Raw genomic sequence first — 26,772 nt, 5'->3', positions numbered from 1 at the left:
TTTTATTAAGGGAGGACAGGGTGAATTACAGAAGTATACATACATACATATTTCCTAAGCCAAAATTTAATCTAATTTCATAGTAAGTAGCTTCATTGTGTTAAAATTAGCTTAGTCATCTAGAGACTTTGAAGCAGGATTTCCCTTATAAAAATTTAGGGGAGTTTATGTGTAAGAACATATATTTTTTTATACTTTTTTCTCCTTCTCCCCAAAAGACCACACACATGGCCACAGTTCCTCTCATCTGGAATGGAGTCTATTCTCTGCTCCTTGATTCTGGACTGGTTTTGTCATTCCTTTTGTGTAATAGAAGGAATTCAAGGCCACACAATGTTCACTTCAAGCCTTAGCCTTGACGTAATTCCATTCATTTGCTTGCTGTTCCTGAGACCATTTCAGCTGACCTAACTGCCTGGGAGAAGAGACATCCTAGGAGGCAACTAGCTAAGCCGTATCAGATTAGCTAGTCCTCAGATGGCCAGCTAGGCTCAGAGATGCCTAGATAAGCCCAGCAAAGTAGCCAATCCTGTACCTAATCATTTGAACCACTCCATGAACTCCAATTCATATTTACAAACCCCAGTATCTTGAGTGAAATAAAGGCCTACTCTTACCAATAAGTAGGTTGGCAGTGGTTTGCATAAACAAAAGCAAGTTGGTACCGTGCTACCTAGTATGATTTTTCAGCTGAAAGAATAAGCTTGCAGAATACTGCCCTGCCTGGGTCAACACTAAGCTCTTGAGTTCATAGTGTTCTGTACTTGTTACATGAATAGGCTTACCTCCATGGGATTCCTATAGAATGAGTGTTTCCCAGAGGATGGAAATGACATAGCAATTAGCCGTTCTGGAAATCAAAAGAATCACTAATATGAATGTCATTATAGATGGAAAATATCACAGAAATTATTCTACATCTACCCAAATTCTTTTCTCTGAGGACAAAAGAATTTTGAGGATAGAAGCTGACATAAACTAGATGATGTATTCAATTATGCAATTGAATAGAAGTTAAAGCTGGCCCGTTATTCCTTGGGGTCAACTGGTGCTTAGTGCTTTGTAGCCCTCTTGGCTCAGTAAACCTGTTGATGAGTAGTGACCTCATTCTCTAGGGTATGAGAAGACAAGGCCTCTATTGGATGCTTGAAATGGAAGAAATTCTAAATGAAATGCCAATGAAGCCACCTGAAAAATCTGTGCCACCTGTTCTGTAGTCACCAAGTAGTCTTGTTTTGAAATGTATGAGATTTTCTGTGTCCAGAGGTAACTTACCGATATATTACCCTAACACAGTAGTCTGTGTCATCATAGAGAAAGACTATTTAGAAAGAGAATGGGAAGGAAGGAAGGAGAGAAGAAAAGAAAGGAAGGAAGAAAGAGAGAGTGAAAGAGAAAGAAAAAGGCAAAGAAAGGAAGAGACAGCACAAGAAGGGCATATAGTGAATGGAAAAAGTGTAGGCATGTTGGCTGAAGCTTGAAAAGTTCAACTACTTGGGAGGCAAAAATCAGGAGAACGTTGCAGGACTTCATCTCAATTAATGGCATAGGAGTAGAAGAATTTTGCTTAGAAAAGCTGGGACATAAAGCAATAACCATTACTAGTAGTGTGTCCTGAGTGGTAGAGTACCTTTCTGGCAAGCACAAGGCTCTGAGTTCACTACCCAGTACCACCAAAAAAAAAAGCAATAACAAATCAAAAACAAAAAGCACAAACCAACAGGGCTTAGATATAAATATTGTAGTTTGGTACAACTTTCAAAAAGAATATAATTACTGCTAATTAAAATGTGAAATGAATGTAAATCAATCATATGTTAAACTTCAAAACCCAGTAATATAATTAATATAAGTAAATCAACAGTTAAAGTTTCACAAACCAGTGATATAGGTGAGATCTAGATCAAATCCATCCTTGTCATATCGACGCTTGTTACCAGACACCTGGTAATTAAAACAAAAATGATTAATCTGTAAAAATAGAAATATAACCAGAAAGATTTTTATATTGCTATGGAAAAGTCTTACATGTATAGGAAGAAACCATGTTCTGCCCACTTACCAGTCTTCTGATTCCTCTTTCTAGATGTCTTTTCTGATTGGCAAGATGGAATACTCGCATAAGTGTTACAAGCCTCAGTAGTCGAAAGAACACAGACATTCTAAATAAATTTATAGATAAAGTTGAAAAGATTCCTTTTTAGTTCAGAAATAGAAGAGTTCCTCCATAAGTTAAATACTTATGTCTGTATGTGTTGCTATTCATCCCCCCCATGGCTTTCGCAGGCTACACTAGTGCTCTACAAGTCATCTCTACTCCTATGCCCAGAGGACATTTGGTAACATGTGGACATACTTTTAGTTGTTACAACCAAGTAAATGCAGATGCTAATCAGATCTAGGAATGCTGCTAATGGAAATTGAGGAAGATTTTGAGAATTTTTTCCCTCCCGTCCGTTGCCACAGTAAACATTTGTCTTGTCGAAAATACAAATATACTCAAGTTGAGAAATTACAATCTAGAGAAACAGTAATAAACCCATTGGAATTTGTAGACTGAATATACGAGTTTAAGCTGAGCACATGTTATTTTTCCCCCAAATGAACTAGTTTCTGGTATACTTGTGTTACTCCTTCAGTAACATCAGTAGCTTCCCTACAGCTACTTCATGCATAGCAGGCAGGCAGCAGACTGAGACAGTTCCTGAGCATATTGGCTGGTGTGGACGTGTACAAACAAGAGTCATCTGGGAGGAGTGGTTAAACCACAGGTTGCAAGTCCCAGTGGTCAAGGGTGGAGCCCAGAGTGTTTTCTTGCATGACAACAAGTGATGTTGAGGTGGCCCATTGGAGAACCCTAATGACTGAGGTTATTTTCAAGCTCTCAAGCCTATCACATTACATATTTACTTGGGGATCACATTGGAACTCTGGGAAAGTAAGGTAAAAGGAATCTACTTATTTGACTTCTACTGATACAGCTAAAAAACCCCTAACATCAATCTCCAAATATACATTTGTACTTTTCTATCTCATTTCTAGAGAGACAGTGACAGAGACAGAGAGACAGGCAGACAGATATCAAGCCCTCATCCACTACAATTTCACTATCTAATCCCTTCCTGCTTTAACTTTGCCTTAAAATTCTTCATTTTTAACCAGAATGACACTGCAAAATTCATACTTTGGGTTGCCGTATATGTCACTCTCCTGGTTTCCAGTTGCTACTTTTTAGAATATTAGGACTGGAGTCACTCAAACTTTACACATATTCATGTCAATACTCTCATGATTATGGAAATGCTCAGATTGGTAGAGCTTCAAGAGTAATGAGTTTGTAGTTGAAACACAAAGGGGAATTTTGGGAGAGTTTCAAAATGATGTTCCATCTTCAGTATCCAAGTGAAGGTACTTTAGTGAATACATCTTTTCCTGGCTGTAAACTAAATGCTATCATCCTTAGTTTTCCCAGGGTATGAAAATGTAATAACATTTTCCTTTTTTTCATGTTTTGTGGTACTGTCATTTGAACTCAGGTCCTCACACTTGCTAAGCAGGCCTCTACCATTCAATCTATGTACCTTCTCTAAATATTTCATTTCAAAGAGGTTATTAAGTACCGAACTTAAGAAAACTGTTCAATATACAGAATTAAAGACAAGAAAAATAAAAATAAAGAAACAAATTTAAGAAAGGAAAGCTGGCAGTTATGTTCCCTACCTTTGAATATCTTTAAAAAATCCAGCATAAAAGAATATGTATGTGACATCGATAAGTAGAATGATTCCTATGATGATGGCATCTAAGATGTTAAGTATGTCAGAAAAATAATGCTTGTTCCTGTAAAAGAGAATAAAAATGGTTATCTTCTCCAAGAGGATAAAGGAAAATCTTAGGAACAAAAAATTTCCTGGATTGCACTTCATTAAAATCGGTACTCTACTAGATTCTTTAAATGTATTGTCTAGATTAGATGATGGTAAAATATAATATTTGTGGAAAGTTTTCAAGTAGTAAATTTGTATTTATTACACACTTGCCTAGAGCATGGCAATTGAAACTTAGTAAGTGATCTACCCACAGTACTGGACAAGAGACATGCACTGCCTTCTATGTAGTTGGGAGAAGAAAAGTGCAAGTGTACATTTCTGTTGAGCTCAGTACATCATAATATCCTTAGAGCAGTAGGCTCTGAGTATATGAGGAGCTTATGAGAGGGGTAGGAGCGGCTCTTGTGAACTCATGATCTGGCCTTGCACCCATACTGCGTTCCCAAGGGCTACTGGAAGAAAGACAGACTTGCATCTACCACATGCTCCTTTCCAAGACTGGCTCCTGCACAGGTGAGCATAGTCCTCCAGGGAAAACATCCTCTCTCTTTGGGGCAGCCTTTTGCAGGCTCTGACTAACCTGGCACTGAATCACTTTCCTTAGCTCAAAAGCATAAGGAGAACAAGTCATCAGGGAAAGAACACAAACTGCCTTCTGAAAAGATCTGGAGAAAGGAAGGCTAGGAGGTCCAGTCCCTGACTCCCACAGCAGCCTATCTCTAAGGCTTGTCTCACATACCCACCTTCTCAGAAATCCAGCAAGCAGGAAAGGGAAAAAGCAATTACTGTCCTGCTATACCACATCTCACTAATGAGATCAGCATTCCCCAGATCACCTCTAGATGGTTTCCAAAGTTTGCCTTTTAATGAATTTGGGATTGTGCAGGATCTAGTATCTAGTATTTCATATACCATCAAATCTTAGTGGAAATTCAAGTCACAATGAAGTTACGAATAAACAGACCTCACATACATGTTCCTCCTTCTTAGTGTACATGTTGACACATTAATTAATTTCTTAGCCCCTTTCAAAATCCTTTAAGCTTTAACTGTTGGGTAGTTTCTAAAATACACCAGGGGAGAGTCCGTTGCAATATAAAGCTAGTCGATGAGAATCTGGATTTGGACCATGACTCCAAGAATAATGTTGAAAAGGTGCACATTTGGTTGGGTTGACCTGCTAATTACTGTAGTATTTTTAATATTTTTAGTGTTAAAGCAAGGAGTTTAATAGGAGTTTACAGAACACAGTTAAGGGGAAGAGTGGGCCTGAGCTACTTGGTTGAAGAAACAGCCTAGGGTTATAAGAGCACAATTTGGATTTAGGCTCAAGAAAAGAATAAAACTTACCCTTTTACATAGACTTGAAGAAGAATGTCCACAAGAAAATAGAGAGCAATCACAAAGGAGATGCTTCTATATTCCAAAGGAATATAAAGCTTGCTTGAAGTGACTGCAATATCCGTAACCATCAATGCAAGATCAACAAAAATGAGCAATAGTCCCAAGAGCCTGAAGTAAATAGAGACATAAATAGAGTTTTCCTTACAGTTTCACAATTATTAAAGCCAGGTCAGATGGGAAAATGTTATTATTTAAGATTATGTTGGCCAGTGGTAGGAAGGAGGATAGTGCATAGGAATGTCCCAAAATGACTTGGTTTTTATCGACCAAAAGCATTGATGAGTGAATAACATTCCCACCAAACCAGTATACTTCATGTTATATAGGTACCTCCAAATAACACTGCAAGTTAGAACAAAAATGGAAATAAAATGACAAGCCTGTCAGTGTAATCGCTTTAACTTTGAGAATTTCTCAAGATGCATGAATCAGTAATTGCTTCAGAATGTAATAGTTAAACCTCAGTGAAGGCTGTCCTAAGTCCCTGAAGGACCACTTGGGATGGGTGCGGTGCTGCACGGCACCGTGAGACTTTGGAGGATCACAGGTCAAAGCTAGCCCAAGTAAAGAAATTCTCAAAGCCTATTTCAACAAGACAAGCCAGGTGTGATGATCTGTGCCTGTTCTTTCTGCTAGCTCAGTGAGGTGACTTCCAAGGATTAAAGGCCAGGCCAGTCAGAGCAAAGAGTGGAACTTTATCTCAAAAATAACCGAATTAAGAAGGGTTAGAAGACTGATTGTGGTAGTAGAATGCTTGGCCAGCAATCTTGAGGCCACAAACCTACTAAACTCCACTTTGAGTGTAAGACTTTTATTGATGAGGTTTTCAACTAGTAGGTGATTATATATTTCCACATACAGGAATGGGCACAGGAAAAAGAATTCAGTTCCATAAATATTTATGGAATTGCACTCTTAAGTACTTTGAAGTCTTTCTCTCACATATGTTAAGCAAACTTCAAATTAGCTGATTGTATTATTTACTATATAATCAAGGAATGAATTGAATAGGTTTCAAAGTATTGTTAGAAAGTCAAATTAAAATATTATTAATTTTTAATAGTGTGAAGCACAATATAAAATCATTTTCTCATGTAGAGAGGAAGCCAAAGCAGCATGTTCCAGAATTAATTACATGTTAAAGGGACTTAATAGAATGCATCCTATACATCTAAATTTAACAATTCATTGTTCGTTGTGTTATTCTTCCTTCCCTCTTTCCTTCCTTCCTTTTTCCCTTCCTTTCTTCCTTCTTTCGTTCCTTACTTTCTCTCTCTCTTTCTTTCTCTCTCTCTTTCTTTCTCTCTCTCTTTCTTCCTTTCTTGGTTGCTTTGTCTCTGTCACCTTCCTTCCTTCCTTCCTTCCTTCCTTCCTTCTTTCCTTCCTTCCTTCCTTCCTTCCTTCCTTCCTTCCTTTTTACCTTCTTTCCTTCCTTCCTGCCTGTCTGGCTTCCTTGCTTCCTCTGTCTTTCCCTCTGTCTTTCTTTCTTTCTCTGGCCCTGGAGATTGAATTTTGATCCTAGGCACTGTCCCTGAGCTTCTTTTGCTCAAGACTAGCACTCTACCAGTTGAGCCACAGTGCCAGTTCTGGCTTTTTCTGTGCAATTTGTTAGACTTTCCTGCCCAGGATGGCTTTGAATGGTGTCCCTCAGATCTTACCTAGGATTGCAGATATGAGCCACCTGTGCCCAACTTATTTTTATAAGTAGGAAAAACATAGCAATATTCCATTACATAGACTTGGTGAAATGTCATTTCTTTGCAAATTTGAAGTCAGTTTTCCAAGATAAGTTGGATTCTATTATGAAGGGGCACATAGGTTAGTTTTCATCATCTTGACAGTAGAAATTGTTTTTTTCTGTTTTGACTTTCTCAGATGCTTTTCCCTTCAAATAGTGATGCTAAATGTCATGTACATGTTTTATTTCTGAAGTATGCTGAATACCTGAATGCTATTGATGACACAATTCGATTTGCAATTTTCTTGATGTAGCTGCTGTAACAAATTAGTAAACATAAAATCAATCATATTTTGTTTCTCTAGCATGTAGTATGAGTATAGCCAAAAGCAAAGGTCTTTATACTATCAATTTAAAAGGACATTAATAAAATAATAAAAGGACAGTCTTCAGCAGTTTTACAATTAAGTGGTTTCCATGAATACCTGAAGTGTGTACATTTCTGATTTATGAGATTTTCACCTTCTCATCCAGAATATATGTGGTAACAACTCTCTCTCTCTTTACTCCACACACACACACACACACACACACACACACACACACACACACACACACACACACACACACACACACACACACACACACACACACACACACACACACACACACACACACACACACCAAGGTTTGGTTCTTTTGTAATATTTTCCTTGGATATAAAATTCTTACCCTGACTTAATGGTAAAAGAAGACTTTAAGTCAACAACTAAACAAAGCACATATGGTATGAGGGAGCTGTCTTCCAATGCCAGTTCTTCCAGGAACAACTGGCATCCTGGGCAAATCATTATAGCTTGGCCAGCCTAGTTCCCACAGCAATGAAATGAGAGACATCAGGGGTGGGCATGGGCAGTAAATGATTTTCGTGTCTTTTAATAATCATCTCTTGACATTGACATCCAGCATATAATTAGACAGAATTTTATTTCAGGCTGCAAACACACCTTAGAGGTAAGATATTTTAGTGAAACATATTTCAAGTTAAAAAGTCTGGGCTGAGAATGTGGTTTCAGTGCTAGAGTGCTTGCCTAGCATGCATGAAGCCCTGGGTTGGATTCCTCAGTGCCAGAGAAACAGAAAAAGCTGGAAGTAGCACTGGGGCTCAAGTAGTAGAATGCTAGCCTTGAGCAAAAAGAAGCTCAAGGACAGTGCCTCGGGCCCTAAGTTCAAGCCCCAGTTCCAGAAAAAAAAAATCCCCTAATATCCAGCCCTTTCTCATTTATCAAAAGAGAAAGAGCCTGGCAAGTAATACCTTGTTTTATCCTATAGGTGGAGACAATAGAGCCACTGGAGAGCAGTTTCTTACTCTGCTGAGGCTTCCATCATTTTGGGTACTACAATAAGTTAGGAGTAACATGCATTCTTAACAGTTCTCTTTTCAAACAGCTAAAATAGAGATATTACAGCAAAAGAATCTTAGAAAAAAATCACAAAGACCCTGCATTGTCATCAATACTTCCAATAAAGTTTTTTAATCTCAATCACTTTTTTTTCTGGTGAATATGCTTTCTTGTGTGTCTGTATTTACATACATGTAACTATGTATAAATCACATAGGTGAGAGTGTATGTGTATTTAGAGCTCACCTTTCATTGCTGTTTCCTTCCTCAAGTCCTGTTGTGGGATCAAATGGTATATCACTAAAGGATGAAAACAAAGCATATTGTCAGACATCTTCAACGATTTTCTAGACTTGATTACATATTCCTCCTTTCTTCACTAACACATGAATCATTCAAAAGTGTTTTACTTGATCTCCACGTATTTCAACTTTTTCTGTAGTTTATCTTGCTGTCTATTTCTAGTTGAATTCCACTGTGGTATGATGACATGCAGTAATAAAATCTTTTCTTATGCGTACTTATTAAGACTTCCTTTATACTCCACAAAGAAACTCTTTTGTATAATTACTCTATAGTACTAATAGAGAAAGAAAAGAAAATGAGAAAAGAGGACACTACTGCCCCTATGCCGATACTATTTCCTTTGGAAAACGCTTCATGGGTTGCTGGATGATATTTATTCTGTGCGTGTTGAGTGAAATACCCTGCAGGTGTCTTCTTCCATTTGTTCTATGTCATCACTGAAATCAGGTTTCCTTGTTGATTTTAGATTTTGATTTCCTTGTGGATTTAGGAAGGGTCTAAAATGATTGGGGTCCATCTACTCATTTATGTTCAGTGGTGTTTGTTGCATGAAATTGGGTGCATTGATGCTTAGGTGCCTTTTTGTTTTCTATCATTACATTGTCCTTTGGCAACATGAAGTAACTTTTATGTCATCTGATCTTCAAGTTGTCCTTGACAGATAGGAGTACATTGACATTTTCTTACATTTGGGTTGCATTCTTGGAATTTCTTTTTCCATCCTTGCACTTAAACCCTGTGTTTGTCTTTGTGCTAGGGAGGCATACGTCTTTCTTTTTGTGTTTTTGTGTTGGTGCTACTGAGGCTTGATTTTAAGTCCTGGCTGCTCTCCCTTAGCTTCTCCAACCAAGGCTGGAAGTTAACTGGAAATAAGAATTTCCTTGACTTTCCTGCCTAGGCTGGGTTTGAACCATGACCTTCAGATCTCAAGAGTACTTAGAATTATAGGCATAAGACACTAATGCCCACAAGTCTGTCTCCTTACTTGAGTGAGAAAAGAAGTAACAGCTCATTGATGTGTCTAGTATGCACGAGCAAACTAGTGGCCAAAAATATATAGGGGCAAAGCCAAACAAACAATAAAAGGAGTCATTTTGTGAACCTCTTGTCTCCTCGATTTTTATCACTTGATTTGATATGAGACTGTCCTAGAGTTGGCTCAAGAAAGACAATCCCATTGAAGCGAGCATAAGGTATCAGTACACAGGAAGCAGAGGTGACTTCCAGCAGAAAACTGAATGCTACAAGTGTTCCTCACTGTAACACAGTAATGCCACTGTGTGAGGCAAGTGTCCCAAGCCTTAGTCCCTTCCTCAGTCTTGATGGAGCTGGTCTCAGAGCTGGTCTCTTGAGAATGTCTTCCCAGAGACGGCTTGAATTCAGGGCCCTGGCACTGTCTCTGAATTCTTTGCTCGAGGCTCAAGCTCTACCATACAAGCCACAGTTCCATTTCCCAGACTTTGCAGGTTAATTGGAGATAGGAGGCTCATGAACTTTGTAGGCAGGTCTGGCTTTAAAACACAATACTTAACATCTCAACCTCCACCTGGTTTGAAACTTGTTATTTTTTTTTAATTTTATTTATTTATTTAGTCAGTTGTGGGGGTTGAACTCTGGGTCTGGGTGCTGTCCCTCACCTCATCAGCTCAAGGATAGCACCCTATCACTTGAGCCATAGCACTACTTCCAGCTTTTTTCTGCTTATGTGGTACTGAGGAATCGAACTCAGGGCCTCATGCATGCGAGGCAAGCACTCTACCAATGAGCCAACTTCCCAGCCCTGAAACTTGTTATTTTTAATTAAAAAAAACTATTAATGATAAAGTAAGAAAACTCAAGACTCATGCTTGAGGTGTTCACAACCAAATCAAAGGACAGTGGCAACAGTGATTAGTCCTTTCGATCAGCTGCACTTTGGAGATATGACCCTTCTTAATGTGCCTAGATTCCTGATTCTTTCATCATTCCTCCATTCCTCACCATCACCTTAAACCTATCCTTTCTGCTCTCAGTTAGGGTTCAGAAACCATAGCTGTGAGGCAGGAGCTCCATCCAATCTGCTTAAGAGGGTAGAATTGAGGCTCTCACGTGGTGAGGTAGAAGCACCATGGGAGAAGCAGTTTGGTGGGATAATGACTCCTTCTAGGAGTCTTAGTTTCATTGTTTTCTGCTGAAGGCTTTCAGAAAACAGTGTTTCTTCCTACATACTATTACCTCCTAATAATGTAACTGAATTGAGACCTCTTTGTACAGGTAAAGAGAATGAAATGTTTTTCAAAAATAATCTTCTTCCTCAGAGAGTCCACATGTCGTAACTAAGTGGCAAATTGTAGGAATGATGATTCTCTCAGCAATATCTGTTTCTCTTCTTCCCTCCTCCCTCTTGTCCTCTTCCTGCACTGGCCTTCTACTCCTTCCTCTGCATCTTCCACCTTCTTTTCTCCTTTTTCTTCTTCTTCCACATCTTCCCTTTTCTTTTCCCTTTCTCTTTCTCCTTCACTGTTGTGGGGATTGGACCTTGCCTGTGCTAGACACCTAAATGAGTTGTTACTTATCTCCTGTCTGAACAGTATTGAAGGAAATCTGTGTTCACTTGGATGCCACTGCAGTGTACTCTGTTTGCTCATGTCAAACAGACACACACACACACACACACACACACACACACACACACACACACACACACACACACACAATTTAAATTTTATCTTACATTCTAATTGTTAATCCACTTAGAAGTACTTGTTTTGTTTCCACTGCAGTTTTGCTAAAGGATTAAAAGAAATGCAAAAGAAAGTATGTCAGTTAGGGTTCAAATTAGTTATAATTACTCATGTCAAATTATTTATAATTACTCTTTAACTGACAAGTTAATCTTTAAAACTTTAAAACTTACACATATAACTCGTTCAGTGGGAATCCAACCTGTCCTTTTCCTAGAATATGATTCTAATAGGACATATTAATTCTGTGAAAGCAATATTTCAAGCTGGTTATAATTCTGCATGCCTATATTTCCTGCATGCTGAATGCTGGGGAAGGAAGACCATTTGCAGAGAGCTTGGAGTACATTGAGACTGTGCATTTACAATCACAAGGAAATGCCTAAAGATTGATCAGACTCAATGTTTTTGAAGGTTCGGTCATGGGGCTTGAACTCTGGGTCTAGGTGGTGTCCCTGAGCTTTTTAAATCAAAGTGAGAGCTCTATCACTTGAGCCATAGCCCCGCTTCTGGATGTCTGGTGGTTAAATTGGAGATAAGAGTCTCAATGACTTTCCTGCCCATGCTGGCTTTGAAACTCTATCCTCAGATCTCAGCCTCTTGAGTAGCTAGGATTACTGGCTTAAGTTATGGGTAACCAGCCACAATATCATATATATATATATATATATATATATATATACATATATTTATATATACATATATATTTGTAAAAATATAGTACAGAGGGGTTACAGTTATATGAGTAGGGGAATGAGTAAATTACCTATCAAGGATTGTTAACCTCCTCCTTTGTTTTTCCCCTACCATCCCTTCCCTCCCCACCTCCCCAACTCCTCCTCCCCCAACATTGTCAAGTGTGTTTTCAACCTTCAACACCTCATCATCACAATGGGTCAACTTGCATCCCCATTTAAGCATTCTGTTATATCCCCTCCCCTCCCCAGATTACAAAAAAAATGTATGTTCAAAATGCAGAACATTGGGGTGAAGTACAGTGAATACAGGGGTGATACCATGGGGGAAGAACATACAAAAGAAACAAAAGAATCACGTAGTGCATTATAATTACATTAAAAACAATAGCAAGCAAGAAAAAAATACGTGTGCCCTGTCTTGGAATACATTTCAGTTAACATCATCTTTTATGGTCATATGTGCATGGCCTTTGAACTTCTCTGCTTGCCTAGACATGTACTAGTCATTGCAAACAAAGGAAACCATGAGACCTATGTTTCTTTGGGTGTGGCTTATTTCACATAATATAATTTTTTTGAGGCAATGTCATTCTTTTTGATAGAGGCATAGAATTCCAGTATATGTATGTACATACATACATACATACATACATACATACATACATACATACATACATACGTATGTACGTACATATCTAAAGTTTCTTGATGCTGAGGGGCATCTAGGTTGGTTCCATATCTTAGCCATGGTGAATAATGCTGCGATAAACATGGTTGTGCTTTGGTATGAGCTTGTTTGTGATCATTTGGGTAAATGCCCAAAAGTGGGATTGCTAGGTAATAGGGGAGCTCTATATGGAGTAATTTGAGGAACCTCCATACTGCTTTCCAAAGTGAATGAACAACTTTATACTCCCACCAACAATGCAATAGGGTTCCCTTTTGGCCACATCTGCTCCAGCATTTGTCATTACTAGATTTCTTGATTATACCCATTAACTTCTCTAGCCATAACAGTAATGCAAATCAAGACATTGAGATTCCACCTCACCCTAGCTAGAATGACTATAATCATGAAATCTAGTAACATACACATTTTCTTTTATTAGATGTGGCACTTTACAGGCTAGTAATGAGTATCTCAGAAAATAGTAATGTATTTAGAGTATTAAAGTATTTTAATACTTTGTGTAGTAGCATTTATTTAACTTCCATTTTCATCTGAAGGTCACATCCTTCTTAATGCCTGGTTCCCTATTTTCTCTGCCAATTACACATTCATCTATCATGGTTTCCTTTCCCTCAAAGGAATATGGTAAAGAAGCTATGGTGCTGAGGCAGGGGCTCCTTCTAAGGTAATGCGGGGACCAGGCTGGGAGACTAGCCTCAGCCTCACATGGTGGCAAGCTGTCTTGGAAGTGAGAGCTTCATTGTTTTCTGCTGATGTTTCCCCTTCTCTGTCCCATGGTTACCTCCTCCTGGTTCCCAACAGAAATCTTCCCTTTTCTGTTAACTATACCTGACATTTCTATGTGCCAGCTAGGGATGAAAACATCAGGTTTAAGAATACTTCCCTCAGTGACTTGTTCTTTCTACTATATTTTAAAAGAAGACAACTACATTCTATACAGCAACTCATAATTTTAAAGCTTATAATTGTAAAGAGAATTCTGGTTTAAGAAGAACCCAAATCCCAGTCTCTGAGTGCTATGTGGGTAAACGAAGTTATATACACATATGTGTATGTGTGTGTGTGTGTGTGTGTGTGTGTGTGTGTGTGTGTGTGTGTGTGTGTGTGTACATGCATGCATCATTCATTTTTATCTAACATTTATTGAGTGATATTACCGGAGGATTTCAATTTTAACTTGTGTGTGTGTGTATGCACACTACCAAAAGGCCTGAAACCCAGGAGCCTCACTCTTGTTTGTGCTTGAGCTTCTTGTTTGTGCTCTATCACTTGACTCCCTCCAGTTCCAGGATTCAACTTATAAAAGGAAGTGTTTATTTTGTAAAAGCATATATAGTAAGGCAATGTAATTTTTTTTTAATTTTTTTATTGTAAAGATACTATACAGAGGGTTACAGTTACATGAGTGAGGTAATGAGTACACTTCCTCTTGAACATTGTTACCCCCTCCATTGTTTTCCCCCTACCATCCCCTCCCTCCCTCCCTTCCCCAAGGTTCTTTTTTTTTTTTTTTTTATTGTGATTAAGTGATTACTTAATTTCCGGAAATTCACAGTATTGTGGGATAATGATGCTCATTTAAAGTCACAAGTTCATTCTAACTTTCCTGGAGCAAATTGTCTATCACAGTCTGTAATATATAACGGTGCTCACATGTTATATACCATATATGTGATCAGCAGCATGGGGATATTTGGTAGTGGTTCAACCAGATGAGTGGGAGTTCTTTGTTTCTTAAGTCCTGTTAGTTTTGTCATATCACCTAACATTTTGGATTCATCATCCACTTATCAGGGAGACCATGTACCATTTGTCTCTTCGTTCTTGGCTTACCTCGCTCAACATGATTCCTTCTAGCTCCATCCATTTCCCTGCAAATGCCATTATTTTGTCATTTCTAATGGCTGCATAATATTCCATTGTGTATAGATACCACAATTTTTGGATCCATTCATCTGTGGTGGGGCATCTAGGTTGTTTCCATATCCTAGCTATTGCGAACAGTGCTGCAATAAACATGGAGGTGCACGTGTCCTGTATATTGGTTCCTGTTGTTCAGGGTAGATGCCTAGAAGTGGTATGACTGGGTCGTAAGGGAGGTCAATCTTTAGCTTTCTAAGGACCCTCCAGACTGCTTTCCAAAGTGGTTGTATAAGTGTACATTCCCACCAGCAGTGTAATAGGGTTCCTCTTCCTCCACATCCCCTCCTGCATTTATCGTTGGCTGATTTGTGGATGTGGGATATTCTGACTGGGGTAAGGTGGTATCTCAGGGTTGTCTTTATTTGCATTTCCTTCACCACCAGGGATGATGAACATTTCCTCATGTGTTTCTTTGCCATTTTTATTTCTTCATTTGAGAAGTCCCTCTTTAGTTCCCTTGCCCATTTAGTAATTGGTTTGTTAGGTTTGGGAGGGATTAGTTTCTTGAGTTCCCTGTATATACAGGATGTTAACCCCTTGTCTGATATATGGCTGGTAAATATTTTTTCCCAATTAGTTGGTTGTCTTTCTAGCTTGGTTGCGGTAGCTTTATCTGTGCAGAAGTTTTTTATTTTAAGGTAGTCCCATTTGTCGAGTCTCTCTCCAACTTGTTGTGATCCTGGGACTCTGTTCAGGAAGTTCCTTCCTGTGCCTATTAGTTCAAGTGTCTCTCCTACTCTGTCCTGCAGTAGTTTCAGAGATTCAGGTTTAATGTTAAGGTCTTTAATCCATTTTGAGTTGATATTGGTGCATGGTGATAGGCTGGGGTCCACTTTTAGTTTTCTGCATGTGGCTGCCCAGTTTTCCAAGCACCAGCGGTTGAAGAGGCTGTGTTTCTTCCATTGTATGTCTTTGGCTCCTTTGTTGAATCTCAACTGGCTATAGGCCTGTGGATTTATTTCTGGATCTTCTATTCTGTTCCATTGGTCTTCGGGTCTGTTTTTGTGCCAGTACCATGTTGTCTTTGTTATTATAGCTCTGTAGTAGAGTTTGAAGTTCGGCATCGATAGCCCTCCCATATTGTCTTTATCCCCTAGAATTGTTTTGGCTATTTGTTGTTCCATATGAATTTTTGGACTGTTTTCTGTATTTCAGTGATGTACGTCATTGGGATTTTAATAGGAATTGCGTTGAATTTGTATATTAGTTTTGGAAGTATTACCATCTTTACTATATTAAGTCAACCTATCCAGGAGCATGGGAGGTCTTTCCATTTCCTAGTGTCTTCTGCAATTTCTTTCTTTAACTTTTTATAGTTCTCATTAAATAGTTCTTTTACATCTTTGGTTAGGTTAATTCCTAAATATTTTATTTTTCGGGAGGTTATTGTGAATGGGGTTGCTCCCTTTATTTCCCTCTCTTCCTGTACATTATCAGTGTATAGGAAGGCAACTGATTTTTGTGGGTTTATTTTGTATCCTGCTATTTTGCCGAAGTGATTTATGATTTCTAAGAGTTTGGGGATGGAGTTTTTGGGATCGTGGAGGTATAGTATCATGTCGTCTGCAAAAAGGGATAGTTTAACTTCTTCTTTCCCTATGCGGATCCCTTTAATGTCTTTTTCTTGCCTTATTGCCCTGGCTAAGGTTTCTAGGACTATATTGAAGAGGAGTGGAGACAGTGGGCATCCTTGCCTTGTTCCTGATTTTAGGAGATTTGGTTGTAGCTTTTCCCCATTAAGTATAATATTGGCTATTGGTCTGTCATAAATGGCTTTTATTGTTTTTATAAATGTTCCTTCTATTCCTATTTTCTCCAGAGCTTTTAGCATGAATGAATGTTGAATTTTGTCAAAGGCCTTTTCTGCATCTGTGGCGATAATCGTGTGATTCTTGGCCTTGGCTCTGTTGATATGTTGGATTACATTTATTGACTTACCTATGTTAAACCATCCCTGTGTCTCTGGGATGAAGCCTACCTGGTCATAGTGAATTATTTTCTTTATGTGTTTCTGGATTCTGTTAGCTAGAATCTTGTTAAGGATCTTTGCATCTGTGTTCATCAAGGAGATTGGCCTGTAATTCTACTTTTTGGTTGGGTCTTTGCCTGGTTTGGGGATGAGTGTGATATTGGCTTCGTAGGAGGAGTTTGGGATAGCTCCCTCCTTCTCTGTTTCTCTGAAGAGCTTGAGGAGTATGGGTATTAGTTCTTGTTTAAAGGTCTTATAGAATTCTGCTGTGAATCCATCTGGTCCTGGGCTTTTTTTTGTTGGAAGACTTTTGATAGCTTCCTGTATCTCATTATAGGATATTGGCTTATTTAATTGGTTAACTTCTTCTTTGCTCAGTTTGGGCAACTTGTATTTCTCTAAAAATGCATCCATTTCTGCCCGATTTTCTTCCTTTAGAGAGTATAGCTTTTGAAAGTAGTCTGTTAGAATTGTTTGGATATCTTGGGTACGTGTGGTGATGTTTCCCGTGGCATCCCTAATCCTATTAATATGGGTTTCCTCTCTTCTTTTTTAAATTAATCTAGCCAACGGGCCATCAATTTTGTTTATTTTTTCAAAGAACCAGCTTTTTGTTTGGTTTATTTTGGTTATGGTTTTCTGGTTTTCTAATTGGTTAATCTCTGCTCTTAATTTGGTTATCTGGCTTCGTCTAGAAGCTTTAGGTCCCATTTTTTTCTTGTTTTTCTAGCTGTTTTAATTGCAACATGAGATTATTTACTTGGTCTGTCTACATTCTCTTGATGTGGGCACTGAGGGCAATAAATTTGCCCCTCAGGACTGCTTTTGCTGTGTCCCACAAGTTTCTTTGTGAGGTGTTTTCATTTTCATTGAGTTGTAGGAAATGCTTTATTTCTTCTCTGATCTCTTCTGTTATCCAGGCATTGTTAAGGAGTGTGCTGTTCAATTTCCATGTATTAGAGAAATTTCTGCGGTATGCTTTGTTATTGAGAGCTAGCTTGATTGCACTGTGGTCATATAGGATACAGGGGATTATATCGATCCCTTTGTATTTGCTTAAGTTCCTTGCATGAACTATGATATGGTCTATTTTGGAGAAAGTTCCGTGAGCTGCTGAGAAGAATGTGTACTGTGTTGTTTTAGGGTGAAATACTCAGTAGATGTCAGTTAATTCCGCTTGAAGTATGGCCTCTCTTAATTCAGTAGCTTCTTTGCCAATCCTCTGGTTGGTAGACCTGTCCTTTGGTGAGAGTGGTGTGTTAAAGTCTCCTAGTATTATCATTTTGGGATCTATTTTATTCTGTAAGTTTGAGAGCATTTGTTTGACATATCTGGGGCATATAAGTTGATGATGGTTATATCCTCCTCTTGGATTGTTCCCTTTATTAATATGTAGTGTCCGTCCTTGTCTTTCTGTACTGATTTTAATGAAAAGTTTATTTTGTCAGATATCAGGATAGCTACACCTGCTTTCTTACTGGGGGCGTCTGATTGGTAGATCCTTTTCCACCCCTTCACTCTGAGTTTGTTTGTATGTTTGGCTGAGAGGTGGGTCTCCTGAAGGCAACAGATGGATGGGTCTTGTTTTCTGATCCAGTCCTCAGTTCGTTTTCTTTTAATTGGCGAATTCAGCCCATTTATATTAAGAGAAAGTATAGAGAGATGCATTGTTGTCCCTGCCATTCCGTTTTCCTAAGTTTTTCTTCTTTCCTTTCCTCCTGTGCTTGCTCAGTTAGACTTTGAGTAATGCCTGTTTGGGGCAGGTCCCAGTTCCTGGTTGCTTTCTTCAGGTTGTGTCCCCCCTCTTAGAATTCTTTGTAATGCTGGCTTAATGTTTATGTATTCATTTAGTTTTTCTTTGCTATTAAAAGTTTTCAGTTCTCCATCAAATGTGAATGCTAGCTTTGCCGGGTATATCAGTCTGGGTTGCCAGTTATTGGTTCTCAGGGCTCGTATGGTGCTTTCCCAGGCTTTTCTTGCATTCATTGTTTGTGTGGAGAGATCTGCAGTGATTCTTATTTTTTTCCCGTTGTAGTATAGCTCCTTCTTCATTTTTGCTGCATGCAGGATTGTTTCCTTATTATTCAGATCTATCATTTTTACTATAATGTGTCTAGAAGTGTTTCTCCTGGAGTCTTGCTTGTTGGGTGTTCAATAAGCTTTTGTGATGTAGTTAAGATGGTCGTTTTTGAGGTGGGGAAAATTTTCATTGATTATCTTGTTAAATAGTTGTTGCATTCCCTTGCTCTGGAATTCCTCACCTTCGTCCACTCCAATTATGCGAAGGTTAAATTTTTTAGCATTATCTGCTTGCTCTTGAATTTCCCTTTGGTTTAATTTGAGTGATTTTTCCATATCTGTCACTTTTTGGTCCAGTTGGTGTATTCTGTCTTCTGTATCTGACACTCTACCTTCCATTTCATTCACTCTGTTGACCGTGGCTTCTATTGTGGTTTTCATGGAGGAAATGGATCCCTTTATGGATTCAATGTTGGTTCTCAGAGTACTGACCTTGCCTCTCAAGGAGGTATGCATTACCTCTAATTTGGCGTTTATCTCACTTCTTACTGAGGTTTGTGCAGCTTCTATTTTTGCATGCATCTCTTGTTTGATACCCTGTATCTCTTTGGATAGTTCATGCTTGTGCTCTTTCAATTTCTGATCAATTTCTCGCTTTATTTCTTGAGTCATTGCCTCCAGCAACCTTTGGATGTAGCTTTTGTCTTCCATTCCTGCTTTGCTCCCACTGTGGCTCTCCCCTGTATGGCTGCTGGCTTTTGAGGTAAGCTTGCTGTCCTGGGTGGTGGTAAACCTTGTGATTTTTCTCTGTGATTTTCGCATGGAGGTTCAGGAGACTGCTCTTCAATTTTGTTTTGGTGTGTCTGTCTTTGCTTTGTTGCTGATTCTGTATTAGTAGAGAGTCTGTGCCTGATCTGGGTTCTGTTGGGAGCCTATTTCCAGCTGCTATTCTGACTTACTTAGGATTCTCAGTTCTCTGCTGTAGATTGCTAGCAGTTCCCACCTTTGGAAGGGTTGAGCAGCCTAGACTGCTTGTGTTTGCTTTTACGGGTGCTCTTGTGAAGAACAGATGCTCTGGATGCACTCTCCCAAATACTGGAGTCTGCTATGGGCTCCTAATGTGTTTTTGTTTGTTTGTTTTGGGCTGGTTGTGGGCTTGAACTCTAGGTTTGGGTGCTGTCCCTCAGCTTTTCAGCTCAAGGCTGGCACCCTACCATTTGAGCCACAGCACCACTTCTGACCCTTTTTGCTTTTGTGATGCTGAGGAATCAGATCCAGGGCCTCATACATCCAAGACTATCACTCTATTGCTGAGCCTCCTTAACAGTCTGAGCTCCTGTTTACTATCAGGTGCTGGCAGCCTGTGTTGCCCAATTCCCAGTCTAGGGTATATGGGTGGAGTTTTGGTGGGGTTTGGGCTTCTCTTGTCCTGGGCCTCCAGGTCTTTTGTTGTCACAGGCGTGCTTCCCGGGGAGTGTTGTTTCCTGGTTTTCTCCCCTCTGTTGAGGTGTATGCTCAGCTTTTTACTTCAGTATGGAGGAGTTGGTTGTGTTGTTCAGGTGCCAGATCCCCGGGCCTGGTTCCAGCCCCAGCCTAGAGCGTGCTCGTTAGGCCTGTGCTGATGTGTATACCACCTAGGTTATGCAGCCTGGAGCGCACTCGTTAGGCCTGTGCTGATGTGTATACCACCTAGGTTATACAGCCTGGGGGACACAGTTCAAATTTCTACTGTTGGTATTCCTGTCTTGGGCATTTAAGCTCCCTTCCAGGGGCACTCTTGCTCTAGCCTGGCCAGCTGAGTGTGCTCCACAGGCTGGTGGAGCTCTCAAACAGTTCCCAGTTTTAGTGGGTCCTGTGGTCCGGGTGTTGGGGTAGGGAGTCTAGGTCAGGGTCTGGGGATTCCCTCCAGCTCTGGTCTCCCTTGAGGTATACACTTCCCCTGTGGGGTACTCACCCTGGAGCTGGTTGTTTCTGTGTGGTGTAGGTTGTCAGTTGTTGTTGCAGTCCGAGTTCAGTTGGGGTGGTTGCGGGCTGGGTTGGGCGGTTGTGGCTCTGTGTGATTCTTTTCTGTCTCTGCCTCTGTCGAAGCTGTCGGGTCAAAAGTGTCCATGCTCAGGCAGCTTCTTCGTGGTGCCTCTGGGGCCCGGAAGGCCCCGCCAGGTCGTTGCAATCACGATCAGGCGGGTGGTCTGCCGACAAGGTCCCTTTGTCGCGCTGCTGGTGCCGAGCGGCTTTGGCGGGATGGAGCCTCTCTGCTCTGGTGGAGAGTGAGGGGTGGGGTTGGGATCTTCGTGGAGACTCCGGGCTGGTAGATTTCTCTGTTCCTGGCGATCCTCTGTTCTGCAAACCGGTACCTGGTGATCTGAAAGCGGCCCCCTGTGTCTCTGGGGCTCCCGCAGCCCCCGCCAGGCCGGCTGGCCGGCGGCTTGGCGCACTGCCGCGCTGCCAGTAAAGGTTGGGGGAGGGGTCTTCGCTTTTCTCTGTTCTGAAATTCTTCTTTTCCTCTCTTTCTTTTTCTGTTATTTTCTGCCTCTGGTTTTTCTCTGAGTGTTCGTCTTTTTGTTGTTGTCTGTCTCTTGGGGAGATTAAGCGTTGGAACTCGAACTCTCTTTTTGGTTGGAGAGAGCTGTGGCGTTTCCCTACTGCCCCGTCGCCATCTTCACTTTTTAAAGTTCTCATCAGTTACTCATCATTTTATAAACTGATGGACCTCATTCATTCACCTGGAAATTAGTTATTTGGAATCTGATATGCCATTTTCTCTTGAAATGATGATTTTTGTGGTGGTAAAGAGTATTTTGGTCTAATAAAAAAACTTAATGATTAAAGATTCACTTGAGCCATAGTTTACTTTGAGCTCTTTGTTGTGAAAACCAAAAGTCAAAGTCTTGGCATTATTTTCTGAAATCTCCATCCTTAGATCTCAGGCTCCTAAGTAGATAGGATAACAGGTGCAAGGCACTGGGGCCCAGCTAAATTCTTTTAATTTCTTAAATCTGACACAGTATGTGACAGGCTTTGCAGGGTAAATTAATTTCAAATTCACTTGAGTTTGTCAGCACTTAGCCATTCAGTTCCATCTGAGAGCTTGCTTCTTCTTAACCCGCTCTGATAACTCTTCATGTTCCCCCATCCTGGCTGTCTTTTATACATATCAAATAGTCTTTTAGCTGCAGGTATGAGGCAGAGGCTCCACCCCAATGGGACAATGGGTTTGGATCTGCAACATTGGCCTGAAATAGTGCTAGAACTCAGATGATAAGGGACACATCTGGCTCTTTTATTGCCATTCTCTTCCTACTAAGGGCTTCAGTGCTTTCCATTCATAGCTACCTCCTCATTCCAAAGAAGATTTTCTCCTCTTTTGCCTCAGTGTAACAAAGTCTCCTACACAGAAAACCCAGTAGCTTTCTAAGAGATGCACTAAGAAACAGACAAATACACAAACAGAAGAAGGCAACCATACTCTGCCATGTCCTTTAATCACCTCACTACGCAAGAATGTAAGGTACTGACAGTAGCCACGTAGACAAATTTAAAAATCATGTCAAAAGAAATGACATCTGGGCTTCTTTAGGGCTTCAGGAACAGACGTCTGGGCTTCTTTAGGACTTCAGGAACAGTGAAACAATGGTCTTGAATGTATGCTTTAAGATAATGTGTTTGATGTTTCTCAGCCCTGACTTTTTGCAACTACTCTAAAATTGAGTATGCCTGTGAATACTGGTGGCACAGAGTACACAGAATTAGTTGTTTTGTTTGTAGTGCTACTGCTGGGTCTTGGAGCTAAGAGTCTAGGCACTGTCCCTGAAGTTTTTGTTCAAGGCTAACACCCTACCATTTGAAGCATAGACCAATGTTCATCTTTTTTGTAGTTAATAGGAAGAGTCTGACAGGCTTTTCTGCCAATCTTGGCTTCAAATCATTGTCTTCAGATCTCAGCCTCCTGAGTACCTAGGATTAGAGGCATGAGCTAGCAGCATCAGGCTGTTTTGTTTTGTGTAAATTCAAATATTTATCATGTGGAAATATTAGGTAGCTTATTTTGGAAATGAACCACCTAAATTAGGTTTCAGTACTGGAGCTTGATCTCAGGCCCTTGAGTTTGCTACTGAAAGTGCACTAACACTTGAGCCATGTCCTCTTCACTCTTTGCTTTTATTTCTCCAGTAGAGTTACATGCTTACTTCAGAATGAAGTCTTCCGATCTACACCTCCCCTGTAACTGGGATTACACACATGTACCACACCATGTGCTGGCCTGTTTGTGATTATCAGGTCATGTGTAATTTTTACTTAGGCTACCTGAGACCTTGGTCTTCCCCATCTCCACTACCTGAAGGCCTAAGACATAGGTGGCACTACACTCAGCCTTAAGGAAGACAACTAACAAATGTTAGTATTACTATTTTGCTGAGCAGCCATGATTCACACATGTAATCCCAGGTACTCGGGAGACAGAGAACAGGAGGGAACATGGTCCGTGGGTAGCCAAAGAAATGAGTTTGAGAGACCCCCGTCTTTCTTTTTGGCCATGCTCTGGGTCTTGTGCTTGCTAGACAAGCACTCTATGGCTGAGACATGCCTCAAGCCCTCTCTTCTACCAGACATTTTTGAGATTGCAGCTTTCATCCTGCTTGATACATGCATGGACTATGGTCTGCACAAATGAGGGTTCTTTGTCTACCATGGATGATAGATGTGCATTACCATGTTTCCCTGCTCTGTTGAAATGAAGTCTTGCAAACCATTCTACTGTGCACAGGTCTGGAACTACAATCCATATAATATCCAACTCTCACAAATGCATACTACAGTGCTAACTCCTGACTGAGCATGGGTCTGGGGAACTTTTCTCCCTGGACTGCCCAAGATGTGCATTCAACCCAAAATTAGCCACCCAGGTAGGTAGGATTACAGGTGTGAGCTACTGCACCCAGGTTTCTATACAGACTGTGGGCTACTTTATATCTCACATTGTACTAGTAGATCCATCACTAGGTATTGTTGAAAATGCATAGGTGGAAGGGTCCATAAGATTAGCAGATGCATATAGTCAGACATCACATGGTTTCCTAGATTGCTCATTCTGATTCAAATTACTACATAGCTTAGAAACAGTTGTAATTTTATTTTTGTACAAATAAATTATTCTGAAACTTGTAAAGTACTTTCCTATAGGAGTGATTTTTGGAGACTTGGAATGGACATGCTTGATTTAGTAAATACTTAACTTTCTATGCAGGTGTTTACAACTAAATTCAAGCTAGGTGCACATACTGTATTGTCTACAGTAAGTAATCTACAGAAACTTAACTACAGATATCTCTGTAGGTTTAGATACAAGGTCAAAGATCTTGTAATATCAAGGTATTCCAAATAAAACTGAATTTATGCCCCCATGCAGGTCTAGCACTCTTCCTCAATGTGAATCATTCCTGATTTTATAGACATGAAGATATGGACTATTAGTATCTAATGTTTTGATTCTGATTTCAAATCTATCTATGAACATAAACATATATCTGTTTCATCGTGGACTTCATTTTATGTGATCTAGTTACATCATGGACTCATTTTATCTACCATAGTAGATTTGTCATCTTTTCTGGATTGTTCTCCCAGTTCAATTGTATTGTCTTAGGCACAAGTCCCTTCTACACTGATTTTAAGCAACAACTCCTGAAGATCACTATCTTTGGTGTCTTCAAACACTACCACAAGATCAAGAAACTACAGGCTGATGTAGGGGCTCTAAACAATGGACGATGGGTTTGAGTTGATAACCAATGTCTTATGGTAGAAGAGCTCCACATAATGAGGATTAGGCCACCAGTCTCACAAGATGACCTAGCTCTGGATAAAGAACTCATGTGTGATCTTTGATCTTCCTATTTAGATCTCCACGACTTGGCTCCAAAATATCCTTTGGTTATTTGACTCCATTGGTAAGGAGTTGGGATGAAGAGTAACTAACCTACTGACTAGAAAAAGATGCTGCTCATGACCCGTTCCTCTCCTACCCTCTTTGCTCTATAGAAGGAAGAAAGATGTCCACAGAATTCTCAGTGAAAAGGTTGAGATATAGTGTCAAAGACTCAAGGGACTCCTAAAGGTGATCACACATCTCCTTCCCTTTTCCTCTCTCCCCCTATTTTGTTCCCTTCCTTTGGTGAGTATAGGGGTTTGAACAGTGGTCAATCTGATTTCTGGCAACGTTTTTCATGTTGAAGCAAAAATCTCATTCCTTCTGTGTTTGATATAGTGTTTTCAGTAGTGTTTTCTGCACTGACCAGGTGTGGCACCAGACCATGATATCCCTAGCTATGTCTCCCAGTAGCTGGGATCACATGCCTGTGCCACATTGCTCCCCCTACCTCTTGTTTAATATTTTGATATCTGTTTGTGTATGCACATATGTATTTCTTTCCCTCATTCTGTGAAAATGTATATGTGTATGTATTTACAGATACATTTAGAATCTCCGTGGTTTTTGACTCACATTTCAATATTGATCCCACATTAGGTGCTACTGCCATGTCTTTCAGGATAGGGAAGTGTTGGAATATATAGGCAGAGATAATGCTTTTTGCATACATTTTCAGCAAAATAGCTGTCTACATTTACCTGAACTGATCAATTTTCACTACTCACGGAAGATTGCTACTTCATATGACAGTGTACATATTAGTAGTTAAAATCAGACGATAGATGAAGTTAGGTCATCAATTTGATTAAAATGAAATGACATAGTTTAGTACTGATTATGTAACTGTCCACTATTTAACAACATTTCCTTAATATTACAGTAGACCTTCATGACGGCATTAATTTCAGGTTGAAAGTTAGCTTGTGGGTACTGGAACTACATATAGTTGACTGATTATCAAGCCTTTTAGTATGATCCTTTCTGTCACTCATTTGATTTCATTACTGCCAGTCATATAGCGTAAATTTGTAAGCCAGATACACAAAGAAGAAGAGAACCAGTCCAGTATTGGCAGCTGTGCAATAGCCAGGGAGGACAGGAACAAGGACCCATGAAAAGAGAAAAGAAAGTAGGATATATGAAAGAAACGAATGGGAATGTGAGCATTATGCCTATGGTGATCCATCAGAAGCTTAGGGTAAAATAGATTATTCTGTCCAATGAAAGATGCAGATTTTGTTAGAGGATTAAATTTGAAAATCCCTGACCCAGTGTATGCTGTCTACTAAACACCCATTTCAACAGTAAGGATGGAATGGAAAAATCTCTTACTGGAAAACATTCCAAAAAAGCGATGACAAGTTGCTGTGATTATGAAAGAAAGACAGACAGCAGCACACACTGGAAAAAATGTCAAGAAGGGCAGAAAATTATGACAAGTGTATCAAATAAAAAAACAAGAATAGTCATTGTAAAGATATAGGTACATACTACCAGAAAACACTCTTCTGCAAAACCAAAATCCTTCAATCTGTGAGGTGACATACACTTGAGCACAAGAAGTAAGACGCATTCATATCCATTGCTAGCAAGGAAGGATCATTCAAACAAAAATGTCCATGAGAAAACATCAGTGTTTTTACTACAACCCAAATTTGTCGAGGAGACACTTAGAAACATTTCATCTTCTAGCTAAAGAAATAAATCTTCTTGGGCTGGGAAGGTGGCTCAGTGGTAGAGCACTCGCCTTGCATGCTTGAGGCCCTGGGTTCGATTCCTCAGCACCACATAAGCAAAAAGAAAAAAGCCGGAAGTGGCGCTGTGGCACAAGTGGTAGAGCACTAGCCTTGAGCTGAAGAGTGGAGGGAGAGTGCCCAGGCCCAGAGTTCAGGCCCCATGACTGGACCCGCCCCCCAAAAAAGAAAGAAATCTTCTTTCAGAAGATCATTGGTAAAGCCACAAACCAAGTCCCAAGACATTGAGAAAGAAATTTTATTCATCAATCGATCTTATTTTTACAAAGAAATAGAACTACAAAAAGAAAGAGGACTTTAGAAATTATAAGAATGCATGAAAGTTAACTGAAAGGCACTTGAACGATCAGAGGATTGATAACCAATAAGGAACTTTAAACTTATTTGAAACAAATGGAAACCAAATGATGCTATTGTGACGCACACTAACTTTGATGTGGTAACT

At 39.8% G+C, this 26,772-nt stretch overlaps 1 protein-coding gene across 1 annotated transcript in view; it reads right to left on the bottom strand.

Annotated features, from left to right (window-relative positions):
• LOC138814151 (phosphatidylinositol 3,4,5-trisphosphate 3-phosphatase TPTE2-like) overlaps positions 1-26,772 on the bottom strand; it is a 70,529-nt gene that overhangs the window by 31,486 nt on the left and 12,271 nt on the right. The window contains exons 8-14 of the mRNA XM_070003091.1: positions 11,335-11,388; positions 8,562-8,615; positions 5,181-5,342; positions 3,721-3,840; positions 2,063-2,162; positions 1,881-1,944; positions 786-850 (exon numbers count right to left, since the gene is read on the bottom strand). Of these exons, the coding sequence (XP_069859192.1) occupies positions 786-850; positions 1,881-1,944; positions 2,063-2,162; positions 3,721-3,840; positions 5,181-5,342; positions 8,562-8,615; positions 11,335-11,388 (619 nt within the window). The remainder of the gene's footprint in view (positions 1-785; positions 851-1,880; positions 1,945-2,062; positions 2,163-3,720; positions 3,841-5,180; positions 5,343-8,561; positions 8,616-11,334; positions 11,389-26,772) is intronic.

Source organism: Dipodomys merriami, unplaced genomic scaffold, assembly GCF_024711535.1.
Source record: "Dipodomys merriami isolate MVZ:Mamm:240054 unplaced genomic scaffold, mDipMer1.0.p SCAF_6, whole genome shotgun sequence".
NCBI classification, from domain to species: domain Eukaryota; kingdom Metazoa; phylum Chordata; class Mammalia; order Rodentia; family Heteromyidae; genus Dipodomys; species Dipodomys merriami.
The sequence above is the reverse complement of the archived record's forward strand: the minus strand, read 5'-3'. Positions and strand labels throughout refer to the sequence as shown.